This window comes from Leucoraja erinacea, chromosome 2, assembly GCF_028641065.1.
Source record: "Leucoraja erinacea ecotype New England chromosome 2, Leri_hhj_1, whole genome shotgun sequence".
Classification (NCBI taxonomy): Eukaryota; Metazoa; Chordata; class Chondrichthyes; order Rajiformes; family Rajidae; genus Leucoraja; species Leucoraja erinaceus.
In genome coordinates, this window is record NC_073378.1 from 113,200,998 (window position 1) to 113,219,333 (window position 18,336).

The window sequence follows — 18,336 nt, forward strand, 5'->3', positions numbered from 1 at the left end:
GGTCATTAGTGGAATATATATTGGTGTAGGTTTATTATTGTCACCAGTGCTGAGATACAGTGGAAAAACTCATACCATACATAAGCACAATAACATCATACATGAGAACACCCAGTGGAGCAAAATGAGTTTGAGTTTAGTTTATTGTCACGCGTACCTAGGTACAGTGGAAAGCTTTAGTTGCGTGCTAGGACAGTACGTGGTGACAATCGAGACCACAGTGTACAGATACATGATAAAGTGAATAACATTTAGTTAAATCCAATCTAAGATAGTCCAAGGAGCTTGAATGAGGTAGATAGTAGCTCCGGATTGCTCTCTAGGTGATAGAATGGTTCAGTTGCTGATAACAGCTGGGAAAGGAAACAGAGTACAGAATACAATGTTACAGCTACAGAGAAAGTGCAGGTAATAAAAAGTGCAAAGGCCCCAACGACGTAGATTGGAAGAATGGGAATTCATCCTTAGCATCTGAGAAGTCCGTTCAGTAGTCTGATGACAGCGGTGAATCTGGTGGCATGTGCGTTCAAGCTTTAGTATCTTCTGCTTGACGGGAGATGGGGAGAAGAGAGAATGACTAAGGTCTTAGCGGTGCTTGTATATGTTGGCTGCTTTCTCGAGTCTTTGCCATTCCCTAACAACCCCGAGCAAGGCTCAACATTCTATGTGAGGGGGTGAACTACGTGAAAGAACTGGTCAGGCAGAACTCCTAAACTTTCACACCAGGTGACACAATGTAGACCACACCACACCAGGGAGATGGCTGTTCCAGCTTCCCATTCCATGCTTCTTAATAACACTTTAAGCCACAAATCTACTTATTTTATGACCATGGTTCTGAGATGCAATATGTGATTTCTACACAGAATAAAGTGAGTGACTTGGCACAGTAAATTATAAACAGTAAAGGTGTCTATAACAATAGATCCCTATTCATTTGTGATAGTGATTAATATGGGATGGGGTTCCCATATGTCTGCTTATCTCTGAAGATGTGTCCTCTGACTAGCACATTGATGCAAGCTCACCAACACATTTACTTCCTTTGAAGACCTTACTTTAGACTTTAGGCTTTAGAGATACAGCGCAGAAACAGGCCCTTCGGCCCACCGAGTCCGTGCAGACCAGCCATCACCCCCGTACTCTATCCTACACACTAGGGACAATTTACAATCTTTACTGCAGCCAATTAACCTACAAACCTGTACGTCTTTGGATGTGTGGGAGGAAACCAGAGCATCCCCCGGGAAAACCAACCGGGAGAACCTGCAAACTCCGCACAGACAGCACCCGTGGTCAGGATCGAACCCGGGCCTCTGGTGCTGTAAGCTGTATCACTGCGCCACTGGGCTGCCTTTGAAGATCGAGGAGATGCAGTATGTCGCTGTCTGTGCATGCTCTATCAAACCTCTACAGGGGCAGAGTAGAGTGACTGGTTACATCACGGCCTGGTTCAGCAACATGAACACCCGGCATCGAAGGAGGCTGCAGAAAGTGACGAACACTGCCCCGGATATTGACATCACGGATATTGACCTCCCCACCATAGAAGGAATCTATAAGAGGCAGCTAATGATATCAAAGTCCTGCACCAGCCTGGCCAAGCCTTCATCTGCTGCTACCATCAGGAAGAAGGTACACAAACCTAAGAACCATGACAACCAGGTTCAAGAACAGTTTCTGCCCAACAAGCATCAGACTCTTGAACACTGCTCAATGCTAACCACAACTACCTCAACAACTGCGATCTACCATTGGCTTTGCTTTGGTTGCACTACATACTTAGTTCTTGCACTATTATAACTAGTTTAGTTTAGCGAGTCTGCTTCCACCATTCTTGTGCCCAGAGTGTTCCAGGTACTCACCTCTCTCTGGATGGAAAATCAGATAAATGCAAGGTCATGCATGGCCTCCAAGATCCCCTCTAACCTCCTTCTCCCTTAGCCAAAAAAAATTCAAAAGGCATTTGGACAGATATATGGAAAGGAAAGGTTGAGAGGGATATGGGGCAACACCCCATTGGGATGTGGTTGCAGAGATAGCGACCAGGCCTTGTAACTAACAATATTGAAGAGATGTCCAATCAGGCAGCACAGTGTAGCAGGGGTAGAGCTGCTGCCTCACAGCACTAGCGATCCAGGTTCGATTCTGACTACGGGTGCTGTCTGGATGGAGTTTGCACGTTCTCCCTGTGACAACATGGGTTTTCTCCGAGTGCTCCATTTTCCTCCCACATTCCAAAGACATGCGGCTTTGTATATTAATTAGCTTTGATAAATTGCCCCTAGTGCGCAGGATAGAACTAGTGTACGGGGTGATCGCTGGCCGGCATGGACTCAGTGGGCCGAACGGCCTGTTTCCATGCTGTGTCTCTAAACTAAACTAAACTAGTTTAACCTTTTCTTTGTCGGGTCTCCGTTGTCGTTGAGGCTGCAACGAGGAGCGGCCTCCAACAGGAAGACCGGGGGCTCTGGTGCCGACGACGCACCTCACCGTTGCAAAGCTGGCCGAGTCCAGAGCGGGTGGAGCGCTGGTGGAGCGCTGCTGCGGCCCGACCTCCGGAGATTCGGGGGCTGCAACTGCGGGTCTGGCGGACGGCGGCACCGGGAGCCCGCGGGTCCCTGGAGGAAGACCGCTTTTCAGGGCTCCCGCAACGGCGACTTCTCCCGCCCGAGTTGCGGGGTCGAAGAGCTCCTGGAGCGGGGCCTGACATCACCGCCCCGCGCGGCTTGGAATGGCACATGCCGGGGTCTTTAACACCAAGACCCGGTGTGCGACCTCGCACCACCCGGCGTGGCTTTAATGGCCGCGGGACAATCACCATCGCCAGCCGGGGGCTTTGACTTTGACTCTGACATCGGGGGGGGGGGGAGCGAGTGCGGTGGAGAGATAAGTTTTTTTGGCCTTCCATCACAGCGATGTGATGGATGTTTATGTAAATTATGTTGTGTCTTGGGTCTATTTGTTTGTAATGTATGGCTGCAGAAACGGCATTTCGTTTGGACCTCAAGGGGTCCAAATGACAATTAAATTGTATCTTGTATCTGTATCTTGTACTAATTGAGCACTTGAAATGCCAAGGCCGAGAACTAGACAGGTCAAGGGATGGAAGTTGGGAGCAGTACGGGTGGGTGCCGTCAGGTCAGTATGGAAGCGATGGGCCGAACAGCCTGTTGCTGTGCTGTATGACTCTGATACAATATCGTTTCAAGCTCACTGTTATTATGGGGAAAATGAAGGGAGAGTTGCTGGAACCTGAATCTCCACATTTAGTACTTTGGACTGGTATCCTAGAGTCAAGTCAAGAGTCAAGAGTGTTTTATTATCATTTGTCCCGGACAGGACAATGAAATTCTTACTTGCTTCAGCACAACTGAATATGTGAATATGTAAACATTGTACGTAATGGGAGAAAAAAAAAGAAAAAGTTCAATAAATAACAAATATAGTACAAATAGCAACTGTATAAGAACGAGGCAGATGCAGGAAAACAGGATAAGTTTCTGCAGTTTATTATTCCAGATTGAGGTCATTCAGCATGGAAACAGGCCCAGTGGCGAACTGGCCATGGTGTCAGCTTGCCCGATGGCAAGTGGGCCCCTGATAAAGTGGGCCCCCTTTGGCTCCTGGCAACCAATATTTTTAGACCCAGTCCGCCACTGAACAGGCCCATCAGCCTAACTTGTCAGTGACAGCCAAGATGCCCATCCTAATATAGTCCCTTTTGCATGCGTTTGGCCTATATCCCTCGAAATCCTCCCTCTCGTTGCACCTGTCCAAGTGTCTTTTAAAAGCTGCTTTAGTATCTGCCTCAACTGTCTCTGACAGCTCATTCCACATACCCACTACACTCTGAGTGATAAAGTTGCCCCTCTTACCTTAGACCCATGACCTCTGGTTCTTGGTTCCCCTTCCCTGGGGACAAGACTGTGCTTCACCCAATCTATTCCCCTCATGATGCCCCTTACTGCGCTCCAAGGAATAAATCTCAGTGGGACAAAGGTGCTTTATTTGTCGCACGTGCATTTTGCATATTTACACATGCGGGCGCCGCCATGTTTCGGTGCCATTTCCAATGTCCAAAGTCTGGTCCACCCGCACACTCGGTCAACTGGAGCGTCTCCAGGTCCAGATAAGGCCCAGGCTCCTGCAGGGCTTCCCTCCATCTCCTTCACTAGGCTTTGCCCACGAACCCACGCCCCTCTCCTTGCCCGACCATCTTTGTGTCCCAGGGGGTGCCTCCTGCAGCCGACTAGAGGCATTACCCCGATTCACCCTCCTACTGGCCCTTGCTCCTTGCTCCGAGCCAAGCCAAACCTGCTCCATCCTTCCCAGTAGTTTTGCCCTTGAGTCCTGGCAATTTCCTCAAGGAAGTTGGCCTTTATAACAAGAAAGAAAGTGAATGGCATGTTGGCCTTTATAACAAGAGGAATCGAGTATAGGAGCAAAGAGGTCCTTCTGCAGTTGTACAAAGCCCTACTGAGACCACACCTGGAGTATTGTGTGCAGTTTTGGTCATTCTTGCTATTGAGTTAGGTTTACAAGGTTAATTCCCGGGATGGCAGGACTGTCATATGCTGAGAGAATGGAGCAGCTGGGCTTGTACACTCTGGAGTTTAGAAGGATGAGAGGGAATCTCATTGAAACATGTAAGATTGTTAAGGGTTTGGACACGCTAGAGGCAGGAAACATGTTCCCAATGTTGGGGGAGTCCAGAACCAAGGGCCATAGTTTAAGAATAAGGAGTAAGCCATTTAGAACGGAAACGAGGAAACACTTTTTCTCACAGAGAAACATAGAAACATAGAAATTAAGTGCAGGAGTAGGCCATTCGGCCCTTCGAGCCTGCACCGCCATTCAATATGATCATGGCTGATCATCCAACTCAGTATCCTGTACCTGCCTTCTCTCCATACCCTCTGATCCCCTTAGCCACAAGGGCCACATTTAACTCCCTCTTAAATATAGCCAATGAACTGGCCTCGACTACCCTCTGTGACAGAGAGTTCCAGAGATTCACCACTCTCTGTGTGAAAAAAGTTATTCTCATCTCGGTTTTAAAGGATTTCCCCCTTATCCTTAAGCTGTGACCCCTTGTCCTGGACTTCCCCAACATCGGGAGCAATCTTCCTGCATCTAGCCTGTCCAACCCCTTAAGAATTTTGTAAGTTTTTATAAGATCCCCTCTCAGTCTCCTAAATTCTAGAGAGTATAAACCAAGTCTATCCAGTCTTTCTTCATAAGACAGTCCTGACATCCCAGGAATCAGTCTGGTGAACCTTCTCTGCACTCCCTCTATGGCAATAATGTCCTTCCTCAGATTTGGAGACCAAAACTGTACGCAATACTCCAGAGAGTGGTGAGTTTGTGGAATTCTCTGCCTCGGAGGGCGGTGGAGGCGGGTTCTCTGGATGCTTTCAAGAGAGAGCTAGATAGGGCTCTTAAAGATAGTGGAGTCAGGGGATGTGGGGAGAAGGCAGGAACGGGGTAATGATTGGGGATGATCAGTCATGATCACATTGAATGGCGGTGCTGGCTCGAAGGGCCGAATGGCCTACTCCTGCACCTATTGTCTATTGTCTATTGACTCTTTCCAGCTTAATGTCATGAAATGATGTAATGAAAGGTGTTGAAAACCTCCAGCTGACCTCCAGACACGATTGCCTTATTCTTTCTACCTAGACCTCGCTCTCCACCAAAGCATTCTTCCCCCCCCCCCACTCTTGCATCATCTCTTTACTCCCATGTAGACAATGAGAAGGAGGGTTGTTACAATCTTAAATGACATCTTATGCTTACAGAAGACAGACTCAAAATGCTGAAGTAAATCAACGAGTCAGGCAGCATCTCTGGAGAAAAGGAACAGGTGACATTTCGGGTCGAGTAGAGGAACGTCGAGGTTACACCGGGGAGCAGTGAGAGAGGGTGTTGCAGAAACTCCTGTCAGAGAGAGGAAGATGTCTTCAAAGTTGCCAGACCTTGAGGTGATCTCACAGACAAAATGAGTACAGCTTTAGATTGTTAGTTGAGTAAAGTACTGAGTGTGCTTAGTACTGCATCCTACACAAATGCTTCGTACTGTGGGTGTTGGAAACTGAATCAATAACAGAATGCTTTGGGAGAGGGGCAAGATTTAATAGCGACCTGAGGAGCAACTTTTTCACACAGAGGGTGGAGGGTGTATGGAACGAGCTGCCAGAGGAGGTAGTTGAGGCAGGGACTATCACAACATTTAAAAAAACATTTGGACAGGTTCATAGATAGGAAATGTTTAGAGGGATATAGGCTAAATGTGAGTAGGTGAGACTCATGTAGATGGGGCATCTTGATTGGCATTGGCAAGTTGGGCTGAAGGGAGGGATATGGGGGGAAAACAGGCAGAGGGGACCAGGTTAGATGGCATGGGTGAGTTGTCCCAAATGGCCTGTTTCCATGCTGCATGGGTCTACGTGAGGGAAAATTCACAGGAGGTCGGGCAGCAAGCAAGGAGGGAGAATCAGATTGAATTGGCTGCATTGATTGAATAATACAGCATGGAAACATGTCATTCAGCCCATCGAGTCTATGACGACAATCGATCATCCACTCACATGGCCACCGGCTGAACATGTAAACTCCACACAGACAGCACCTGAGGTCAGGATTGAACCCGGGTCTCTGGCGCAGTGAGGCAGCGGCTCTACCAGCTGCGCTACTGTGTTAGATCCTTAATTTGAACTGAACACCAGTTAATTTTTTCATTAACGCAGCATTAGTCAGGCATTGAACAAACTACAGGAGAGATTAATATATTTAAAAATTCATATATGGATCTGGAAGAAAACCATGTCACAATCACCCTGGGAAAGGCCCGTGCACAAGCACCTTTCGCTGGCCATTCTGTGGTTCTAGAAGCATTAATCCAGTCATGAACTATTCATGTGTCTCTGAATCGTCATGAAGTGAGATTAGTTGTGTTCACTGTGGTCAGCATCAAATGTTGATCCATAAGAACACTGTCAGCTTTTCACCCCGATGAGAACAAATGCCAACTCAGACGTTCTGTTGTTGTGACAGACTTCACACTGTTTGTTCCCTACACTGAAATAAGGCAGTAACTTGATTGCTCTGCACATTATCACTGGTGTCTAAAATACACAATCATTCATGTCTGGCCCTATGAACAAGGCAGCCTGAAAGGTCAGAGAGGTTAACCCAGGAACTATTAAGTGTGTAGGAAAGAACTGCAGGTGCTGGTTTACACCGAAGATAGATACAAAGTGCTGGAGTATCTCAGCGGGCCAGGCGACATCACTGAAGAAAAATAATTGGTGGCGTTTCGGGTGGAGACCCTTCTTCAGACTGAGATTCGGGGGAGATAGAAACTGGAGGTGTTAAAAGGTACAGAACAAATCAGAGCTGGCACCGATGACACAGGAAAGATGGAGCCCACAATGGTCTATTGTTGGCTGTGGATGAGATGATAACGAAGAGATACGAACAGTAAAACTAGCAGGACAACTAGGGTGGGAAATGGATGGATGGAGAGAGGGAATGCAGGGGTTACTTGAAATTAGAGAAGTTCATACCTCTGGGTTGAAAGCTGGCCAAGTGTACTGCGGAAGTCCATATTTAACGATACTTTATTGTCACATGTACCTAGGTACAGTAACTATCTTTGTTTTGCGTGTAATCCAGTAAAATGATACCATGGATAAGCACAATCATAGTTAAGTACAAAAGTGCAACGAGTGCAGTGGAAGAACAGTAGACCACCGAGACTGTACAGAGTCGCCACCTTTCTGGTGCCAACTTGTGCCCTTCAACTTGCAAAGTTCTTAAGGAGTAGAGCCATATCTCAGCCTTAAAGGGCCGTTGTCTTAGTGGTTGCACTGGGAAGGTGGAAGGTGGGAGGGGAGGGAACCTTAGTGGGCTTTGTTATGAGGGGCATAGGTACTTCCCATTATCAGATATATCTAAAGCTGGATGATATATCTTTCAGGCAGCACAGAGGTGCAGCAGTAGAGCTGGAGGGATCCAGGCTCGATCCTGATCTCAGGTGCTGTTTGCATGGAGTTTGCACGTTTTTTTCCCTGTGACCACGTGGGATTTCCCTGGGTGCTCCGGTTTCCTCCCACCTCCCAAAGACGTGCAGGTTTGTAAGTCAATTGGCCTCTGTAAATGATCCCCTGGTGTGTAGGGAGTGGATTAGCAGTGTGATAACATAGAGCTAATGTCAGTGTGTGATCGATGGTTCGTGTGGACTCGGTGAGATTGTGAGTTCACAAGTTCATAAGTTATAGGAGCAGAATTTGGCCATTCGGCCCATCAAATGGCCCATCTCCGCCATTCTTATCATCGCCCGCCTGGGGCTTGGACATCGGGAGAGACATGGAGAACAGGGGAGAGAAAAGACTTTGCCTTCCATCACAGTGGGTTCACTGTGATGGATGTTTGTGTGAATTAAATTGTGTGTATGTCTGTAGGAAATTGTCTGTTTGTATGGCTGTGGAAACGGAATTTCGTTTGAGCCTCACTGAGGGACAAATGACAATAAATATTGTATTGTATTCAGTCATGGCTGATCTACCTTTCTCTCTCAACTCCATTCTCCCGCCTCCTCCACATAACCCCTGACACCCGTGAGTGTGTGATCGATGGCCGTTGTGGACTCGGTGGGCTGAAGGGCTACTTCCATGTGTATCAATAAACAAAGGTAAGCAGTTTAGAGGGGATCGGAGGAAGATTTTGTTCATCCAGAGGGTGGTTGGAATCTGGAACGCACTCTGGGTGTGTGTTGGAGGTAGAGACTCACAACATTCATGAGGTATCTGGATGAGCACATAACGCACCAGATTTACTCCAGCACTTTGTGTCCATCTCTAATTATAACACGGTAACCGCTAATTATTTAAAAGGAAGAGTTTCCTTTGCTCCTTTTCCCTGTTGTTTCTGAAATAAATATCCAACTAAAATCAGACTAGCGACACTTTTTCCAACCAAAGTAGATTTATTGTTTAGATACATAGCAGAAATATTATTTAGTTAGGTACAAAAACATGCATTGTATTAAGATAGAATAAAGCGATCGTAAAGACTGGTTTTGACTTCCAACCAAATTGAGTTTCGGATCCATGTAAAAAGGCACATAAATTTAGTTGGGCCATTGCTTGCCAAGATGTCACAGCCCAAGATATACTTTATATAAGTTCATAAGTTATAGGAGCAGAATTAGGCCATTCGACCCATCGAGTCTACTCCGCTATTCAATCATAGCTGATCTATCTGTCCCTCTCAACCCCATTCTCCTGACTTCTCCCCATAAGCTTTCACACACTTAATAATCAAGAACCTGCCAATCTCCACTATAAAAACATCCATTGACTTGGCCTCCACAGCCGTTTGTGGCAATGAATTCCACAGGTTCACCAGATTCTGACTAAATAAATTCCTCCAAATTTTTCGAAATGTACGCCCTTTTATTCTGCGGCTATGCCCTCTGATCCTAGACTCTCCCACTACAGGGAACATCCTCTCCACATCCATGGCGTCACGGTTGCGCAGCGGTAGAGTTACCGCTTTATAGCACCAGAGACCTGGATTCGATTCGGACTATGGGCTTGTCTGTACGGAGTTTGTACGTTCTCCCCGTGACTTCTTCGAGGTCTACGATTTCCTCCCACACTCCAAAGACGTATAGGTTGGCTTGGTGTAAATGTTAAAACATGTTAAATTATCCCTAGTGTGTGTAGGGTGGTGTTAATGAGCGGGGATTGCTGGTCGGTGCGGACTTGTTGGGCTGAAGGTCTTTCCACCCTGTATCTCTAAACTAAACTAAACTAAACACTATCCAGACCTTAGGTAGACACAAAATGCTGGAGTAACTCAATGGGCGAGGCAGTATCTATGGAGAGAAGGAATGGGTGATGTTTCGGGTCGATCCAAAACGTCGCCCATTCCTTCTGTCCATAGATACTGCCTCACATGCTGAGTTACTCCAGCATTTTGTGTCTGATTTTAACCAATCTTTCACTATTCGCGTAAGTTTCAATGAGGTTTCCCCTCATCCTAAACTCCAGTGAGTACAGACCCAGAGCCGTCAAACGCTCATCATATGTTACCCCAATCATCCCCTGGATCATTCTCGTAAACCTCCCCTGGACCCTCTCCAAAGCCAGCACATCCCTCCTCAGATATGGGGCCCAATGCTTACATTACACCAAATGAGGTCTGCACAGGGTCTTAGAAAGCCACAGCATTACCACCCTGCGGTTTACTTATTAACAGCGAGTTAGCACATTATACCGTAATGCTCTTTTGCTCACCATGTTCTACCAATTGTTAAATGTGCTGACATGCTCCCTTTGGTTTTGGCTGAGTCACACCTGCGGATGCACACGTCAACCACCAGGTGGCAGTTAGTTGCCTGCTGCTACACTTGGTCATAACACATCATGGCGGACTCAGACTTGTTCCATCTCTGCTGTCTTGTTTGTTCCTCAACTCCTGGAAGTTCCCATGGAAGTGAGAACCTTCAGAAGCTCTGCAGCAGGCCGACCAATAATAATAATAAAAATAATGCATTTTATTTGCTGGCCCCTTTCTGGACACCCAAGGACACCTTACAGGACATAAAATCACAATACATTTATCAATATTAAATCAAGTTGATTAAAAAAAAAAAAAAAAAAAATACACAAAATATTTTAAGTCATTAAAACCAGGGTGAACATGGTGGAAGTTATGTCGGGTATGCTAATCTAAACAGGTGTGTTTTGAGTTGTGATTTGAATTGATCGATAGTGTCCAGGTGAAGGATGGGAGGTGGGAGAGTGTTCCAGAGACGTGGGGCAGAGCAGCTGAAGGCAACTGGTGGTCCAGCCACCCCCCTTTAGACAATAGCTCAGAACCACCATCGAAAAATGAGAATGCTGGGAAATGATGCATTATGTTAACAAAAATAAAATAACACCGCGCTCAACGAAAGACACAAAGTGCTGGAGTAACTCAGTGGGTCAGGCAACATCACAAGGAGAACCTGGATGAGAGACGGGCACAGATTTTGGGGCGGGACCCTCTTCAGACCAACCCAAAATATCACATATCCATGTTCTCCAGAGATAGACACAAAGTGCTGGAGTAACACAAAGGGTCAGGCAACATCTCTGGAGAAAATGGAATGGGTGACGTTTCGCGTCGGGGCCCTTCTTCAGACTTCAGCATCTCCAGAGATGCTGCCTGACCCGCTGAGTTACTGCCGCACTTTGTATCGTTTTATTGTAATCCAGCATCATTAGTTCCTTGCCTCACCACACCATACACTATATTTTTTAGATTTTAAGACAGTGGAGGTCTAATTGCAAAACTTTCAGTGTCAGCATAGGATGGCACATTTGAAGAGATGATTTTGTTTTCAAGATCTAGGCATCACTAGCAAGGCCACTTATTGCCAATCGCTAACAAGCAATGCTATAAAAACCAAAGTCTTTTTTTTGTAAGCGAGCATCTGCAATTCTTTGTTTCTCTCTAAAAAGCAACAGATGTTCAATGATGACCTTGCTGAACTATAGCTGTCCTTACAAAGTGCCAGCTTCCAATATTCACATCCAGTGATGGCAAAGGAAACACAACACAGGCCCACCACTGTTTTTACGGCAACTGGTGGTCCAGCCACCCCCCTTTAGAGAATAGACAATAGGTGCAGGAGTAGGCCATTCGGCCCTTCGAGCCAGCACCGCCATTCAATGTGATCATGGCTGATCATCCACAATCAGTACCCCGTTCCTGCCTTCTCCCCATATCCCCTGACTCCGCTATCTTTAAGAGTCAAGGTCGGTCGGGTGAGCTGATCTCAATCTCATCGAGTTTACCTTGACGATCAGCAGGTTGAATTTGCCCCCTGCAGCCAGGGCCCTGGAACTCCGGCCTGGCCAGAGCCCGCAAACCCGTTCCCATAGCTGACTTTCACGGCCAACTTTGCAGGCCGTGACCTCTGTTTGTCCCCTCACGGCTTTGACCTCTGTTTACTTTAAGAGATTCAGAGTGGAAACACTTCGACACTCGAGGTCACACTGACCAGCAACCACCCTGTACACTAACACTATCCAACACTCTAGGAACAATTCACAGAAGTCAATTAACCTACAAACCTCAACGTCTTTGGATTGTGGGAGGAAACTGGAGCACCCAGAGAAAATCCACGCGGCCACAGGGATAACGTGCAAACTCCATATAGACAGCACCCATACTCGGACTTGGGTCTCTAATGCTGTAAGGCAGCAACTCAACCGCTCTACCACCATGCCGCCCCAAATGTTGGTCCGGCAAAATGGATAATCCAGAAAAACTCTGAAAAATGGATAATCCAGAAAAACTCTGAAACGGGAAATCGGTGGTGGACCTATATATTTTCAAAAAAACATGGTGGTATCCAACTAGGAAAGGAAACACTGAGGTGTTTGTGTTCCCCTGCACTTGGAAGCCTTCGTCCATCTTGGTGGTAGGAATGCAGTGTTGGGAGCTGCTCTGGGAGTTGTGTAGGTGGATAACTGCAGAGCATTTTGTGGCAGAATCAAGGGGATGTGTTTCTGGTGAGCGGGGCCGAGGTAGGCCCGCCCCGGCTTGCCCACCGCAGACATCGACGGGAGGACGCAACCGCGAACAACCGCCAAGACGGAGGTGGGCCCCCGGCAAACACCGCTGAGCCGTCCAAGACAGGACCTGGTAGCGTGCGGCAGAGGACGGGCCCGCGGTGGGTGTCGGGGATCGGTCGAAGATGCGCCACCAAGAACAACGAGGGACCATGGCGACTACATCGAACATTTTGTCACCACGTGATAAAGTGTCAACCAATCTTCAGCCACCATGCACCAGTGCTGGAGGGAAGGAATGAGTGGCATCAACTCCTTTGATCCTCCTGTTCTTGAACATTAAAACATACACCTGGTGTAATGCGTATGAAGATAGACAAATCTCCCGGGCCTGATCAGATATATCCGAGGACACTGTGGGAAGCTAGAGAGGAAATTGCAGCAACCCTCACGGGGATTTATGAGTTAAATACAGGTGAGGTGCCGGAAGACTGGAGGGAGGCAAATGTTGTGCCTCTATTCAAGAAGGGCTGCAGGGAAAAGGCTGGGATGTGCAGGCCAGTGAACATATGTGCTTGGAAAGTTAGTAGAGAGCATTCTGAGGGATAGGATATCCATGCACTTGGATGGACAAGAGCTGATTAGGGATGGTTTTGTACAAGGGATATCCTGTCCCACAAATCTGATTTGAGTTTTTTGAAGATGGCTTGAAATAGGTGGATGAAGGCAGAGCTGTAGACGGTGTATGCATGGATTTTGACAAGTTAGGCTGCTCTGGAGGGTTAGATCCTATGGGATTAAAGGAGAGATAGCTGAATGGATGGAAAATTGGCTTCATGGAAGGTTGCTTCTCTCACTGGAGACCTGTGGAGGTGCTTGGCCCATTGCTGTTTGTCATCGACATCAATGATTTGGATGGTTAACAAGTTTGCAGATGACACAAAAGTGGGTGGTATTGTAGATAATGAAGATTGTTGTCAAAACTTGCAGCAGGATCTTGATCGGTTGGGCGTGTGGACTGAGGAATGATTGTCGGAATTTAATTGAGAAATGTGAGGTGCTGCATTTTGGGAGCACTAACATGGGCAGAACATACACGGTAGGGCTCTGGGGAGTGTTGTAGAGCAGATGGACCTAGGAGTACAGGGACATAGTTAATTGAAAGAGGCATCACGGGTAGATATAGTGGTCAAAAACGCCTTTGGCACATTGGCTTTCACCAGTCTGAGCATTGTATAGAAGTTGAGAGGTCATGTTGCAGTTGTATAAGATGTTGGTGAGGCCGCATTTAGAACATTGTGTTCAGTTTTTGGCACCATGTTACAGGAAAGATGTGGTCAAGCTGGAAAGGGTGCGGCGTTTTTGTGAAGAAGTTGCCAAGACTCAAGGGCCCGAGCTTCAAATTCCTGGGCATGCATATATCTGAAAATCTTTCCTGGACCATAACGCTGATGCAATTATAAAGAAAGCCCATCAACGCCTCTACTTCCTGAGATTGCGGGGATGCTGTATGTCAGAGAGGGTTAGATTCTCTTGAACTCCTACAGGTGTACAGTAGAGAGCATATTGACTAGTGGCATCACAGCCTGGTTCGGCAACTTGAATGCCCAGGAGCGAAGAAGACGGCAAAATGCTGTGAACACTGCCAAGTCCATGACGGGTTCTGACTTCCCCACCATCAAAAGGATTTACTGGAGTCGCTGCCTCAAAAATGCAGCCAGCATCATCAGATACCAACACCACCCCCTCCCCTCCCTCCCCCAACCACCCAGTGAATTGGCCTCCACTGCCTTCTGTGGTAGAATATGCCACAGCTTGAAAACTGTACTGTCCAGGTTCAGAAACAGCTTCTTCTCGAAAGCCATTAGGCTATTAAACACAAAATAAGTTCTATCACCTCCAAATGAGCTCCGAACCATAGACTGTTATTGGTAGTTTTTCTCTCGTATTTGCGAGTATGTGTGTATACATTTAACTTTTTTTTCTCATTTATTATATTGTTTACAGTGTACTATGTTTACATATTCTGTTGTGCTGCTGCAAGTAAGAATTTAATTGTTCTATCTGGGACGCTCTAGGTTGAGCACTCTATTCGTTGGAGTACAGGAGCACGAGGGGTGACCTTATAGAGTACAAAATTATGGGAGGAATAGATCGGTTAGATGCAGAGTCTTGCCCAGCGCATGGGTATCGAGAGAGCCAGAGGACATAGGTTTAAGGTGAGGGGGAGAGATGGAATAGAAACCTGCACGGTAACTTTTTCACACAAAAGGTTGGTAGGTGCATGGAACGAGCTTGAGGCAGTGCAAGATTTAAGAAAAAATTAGATAGGTACATGGATAGGACAGGTTTACAGAGATATGGCCCAAATGCAGGCAGGTGGGACTAGTTGGACAGAAGGGTCTGTTTCCATGCTGTAAGACTATGAATGTATTAGGGAAATAGCCAAACCAAAGGGGCGGGAATGCTCATGACATCAGTCAGCAAGAAAAAAATAAATGGAACAATTCCACTTTGAAAAATCTCAATATTTTATTGCTGGCAGCACTCTACCCATTATCAGAGGGAGTTGTATATCCTTGTACACTGTTCAAATGTTGCACCCTTGTAATTTGCCACAAAGTTTGGGCCAAGTTTTTTAATTTTCTTTTGCAGTTAGTTTTCTCCCCAACTTGAAACATGGACTCCAATAAATGCAACCTGTGCAATGTAGACATCCCAAGCAACTATGTGAACGGATATGGAGCAATCAGTCGAACTGACCTCATTGGACGAGTGTTTCAAAGGTGTCCCTTCAACCTTTCCGATTTGAGCTGCTCATTTCCAGTCATGAGCTCATAATTTTTAGGAGCAGAATTAGGCCATTCGGCCCATCTAGTTTACTTCACCATTCAATCATGGGCGATTTATCTTTCCCTCGCAACCCCATTCTCCCCATAATCCCGATACCCTTACCAATCAAGAATCTGTCAATATCCGCCATTAAAATATCCATTGACTTGACCTTCACAGCTGCTCATGTTCTGTCACGACACCAACTCAAAATCAAGCCACTCAAATAGTTCTCAATCAAATGAGGTGAAATTAAAATATTTTTATTGCATTTCTGACCAATCATAGCAATATTTTCATCATGTGTTGTAAATTGCATTGCCCAAGTGTACAGATCAGTAGGAATTGCAACAAATTTACACTAGAGACAAACTAATATTTCATCTTTCTTTAACTTAAAACACAAATATTTCCATTTCTGCAGGTGAACAAATCTCATCTACGCAAGGACTAAATCCCACTTTAAATTACCCTGTATGCAGAAATTACAGTTAATGATTGAATAGGACATTACCAATCCTTCAGTGGGGTTTGTAGATTGACGAAAAAGTGAGAAACCAATTTGTTTTCACTTATGCCTCAGAATGGAAATTAAAAGACGGTCCGTGTGATGATTTATACACAGGTACCGATGCAAATAATTAATGAAGGGCAGTGGGTTTAAGAATGTAGATTATAAGGCAATAGTACTACTGCAGATTGTCAACAACATTAATCACGTTATGTTTTGGAGAAGAAAAAAAAAAAAAAATCACACCCAGCTGAACGGCAATTTCATAAATATATACATTTTGTTGCATTGCATGTTAGACCTCCCAAATCTCAATTTTGACTGCTGAAACCCCATTGAAATACAGTAGAAACCAGCACACAGTGAACTACTGTCTTCCAATTCATGAAGGTTGGTATGCTTTTAAAAAAAGTACACTAGTTAGAACAAAAAGCAAGTGTCAGTCAACGTTAGGGTCCCGTGAGCTGCTTTCAGAGCAAGAACAAAACTGTAAGCTCATAAATAAAACCCAATCGATTGTTTTTAAAATACCTTTGTATAATACAGAAAATCTGGTATAAACAAAAGTCTTCCTACAGTATATTTCTACCAGCAAGTATTAAAAACAAATCCGTTTGCTGCTAACTTTTATTTACAAGTATACATACAACACATGAGGAAAAACACTGATATATCCAATCCCGTGTGTAAATAGTAGTGTAACAATATGCACGCTTTAAGTTTACAATCTACTTCCCAACTGACATTCATACTACATGGAAAATGAATGTTGGCAAATGACTACTCATTGCTCGTCAAGAAATACAATGTACAATTCGAAAAATAGGAATTGCCTTTAAGTACTTTTTTTTTTTAAACGCAGAAGTGAAGCCATTTGCTAAAAGGGTCAGAATTGAACGCAAGTGAGGGGAAAAAAGGAAGTCTCTGACCATCTGTCGAACTGGTAGAAAGAAAGGCAGAGTTTTTTTTATTTGAAGGGAGAGTGGCAGAAAGCCTCTTCAAGTAAAGCAGTTTCTGTGTTGTCTTCAGGGCTCACATTACTGAGCATGAAGACTTTGCTTGCTGACAGCCTCCATCTGCCCTCTCTGCCTCCATGATTATTCGCTTAAACACCTCAACTGCGGTCTGAAAGAGAAGAGAGAAAACATTTAAAGTATTCATTTGTAGTCTCGGGTTGAGGAAGATTCTTGCCTAAAATTAAACCTTTCCTACCCATCGTCTTTTAAATGTTATTATTGTACCTGCCTCATTGTACCAACCAAAACTAATCTCCAAATTCCTAGGCCTGGGAGGTCAGCACTCTCCTCTGCACTGGTTCCTCAAATTCCTGGCGCATCAAATGCAATCAGTATAGAAGACAAAACATCCACCACGATTATTCTCAACATTAGTGCCCTGCAAGGCTGCAATCTCAGCCCCTTTGCCATATTTCCTATACAGGTAGTGTGGAAATAGGCCCTTTGGCCCACTGTCCGCACCAACCAGCAATCACCCAGTACACTATCCTACCCACTAGGGACGACTAACAATTTTACACCAAGGCCAATTAACCTACAAACCTGCACGTCTTTGGGATGTGGGAGGAAACCAGAGCACTAGGAGAAAGCCCATGCAGTCAGAGGGAGAACGTACAAACTCCATACAAACAGCATCAGTAGTCAGGATCGAACTCTAGTCTCCGAGGCAACAGCTGTATGCTGCCCACAGACTCTTGCCCAAATACACGTTTTATGAGGTAGTGAAATGATAATCCAGAAACATGAGAAAATCAGTGGTTTATAGCAGCACAGTGGCCCAACTGGTAGAGCTGCTGCCTCATAGCGCCAGAGACCAGGGTTCAATCCCAACCTCAGGTGATATCCGCGTGGAGTTTATATGTTCTCCCTTTAAACTAAATATCCCCCCCCCCCGGTACACTCGCATCCCAAAGGCATACAGGTTGTAGGTTAATTGGCCACTGTAAATTGCCCCGAGTGTGTAGGCAAAAGGCAGAATCTGGTGGAAGGTGATGACAATTTGAAGATGATAAAATTGGATTAGATTGGTGCTGGATTAGTGTAATGGGTGGTTGATGGTCAGCGTGGACTCCCTAGTGGGTCAAAGGGCCCATTTCCATGCTGCATCTCTCAGCACAGCAGAGAATTTACATTGTTAATTAAACAAATTGAAAATAAAAAGCTGGCATTAGCCATGGCAATTATGAAACTAGCAGACTGTTGAGAGAAACGCAAGCCCTTTAGGGAAATGAAACCCACGCCCTTATATCAGTTTATTGTCGCTAGAGTACAGCAATGTGGTCAGCTGCTTCCCCGCCACCAGAAACATGCCAGCAAGCCTGGCCTGTATGAAAGGGCAGGAGTGGGAGAGTTGCTGTCTCACAGTGCCAGTGACCTGGGTTCGATCCTGACCTTGGGTCTCTGTGAC

The 18,336-nt window shown here is 45.8% G+C and overlaps 1 protein-coding gene across 1 annotated transcript in view; it reads right to left on the reverse strand.

Annotated features, from left to right (window-relative positions):
- Positions 1-15,643: 15,643 nt before the first annotated feature.
- rheb (Ras homolog, mTORC1 binding) overlaps positions 15,644-18,336 on the reverse strand; it is a 64,045-nt gene continuing 61,352 nt past the window's right edge. Inside the window, exon 8 of the mRNA XM_055663919.1 lies at positions 15,644-17,037. Within this exon, the coding sequence (XP_055519894.1) occupies positions 16,945-17,037 (93 nt within the window). The 3' untranslated portion in view covers positions 15,644-16,944. The remainder of the gene's footprint in view (positions 17,038-18,336) is intronic.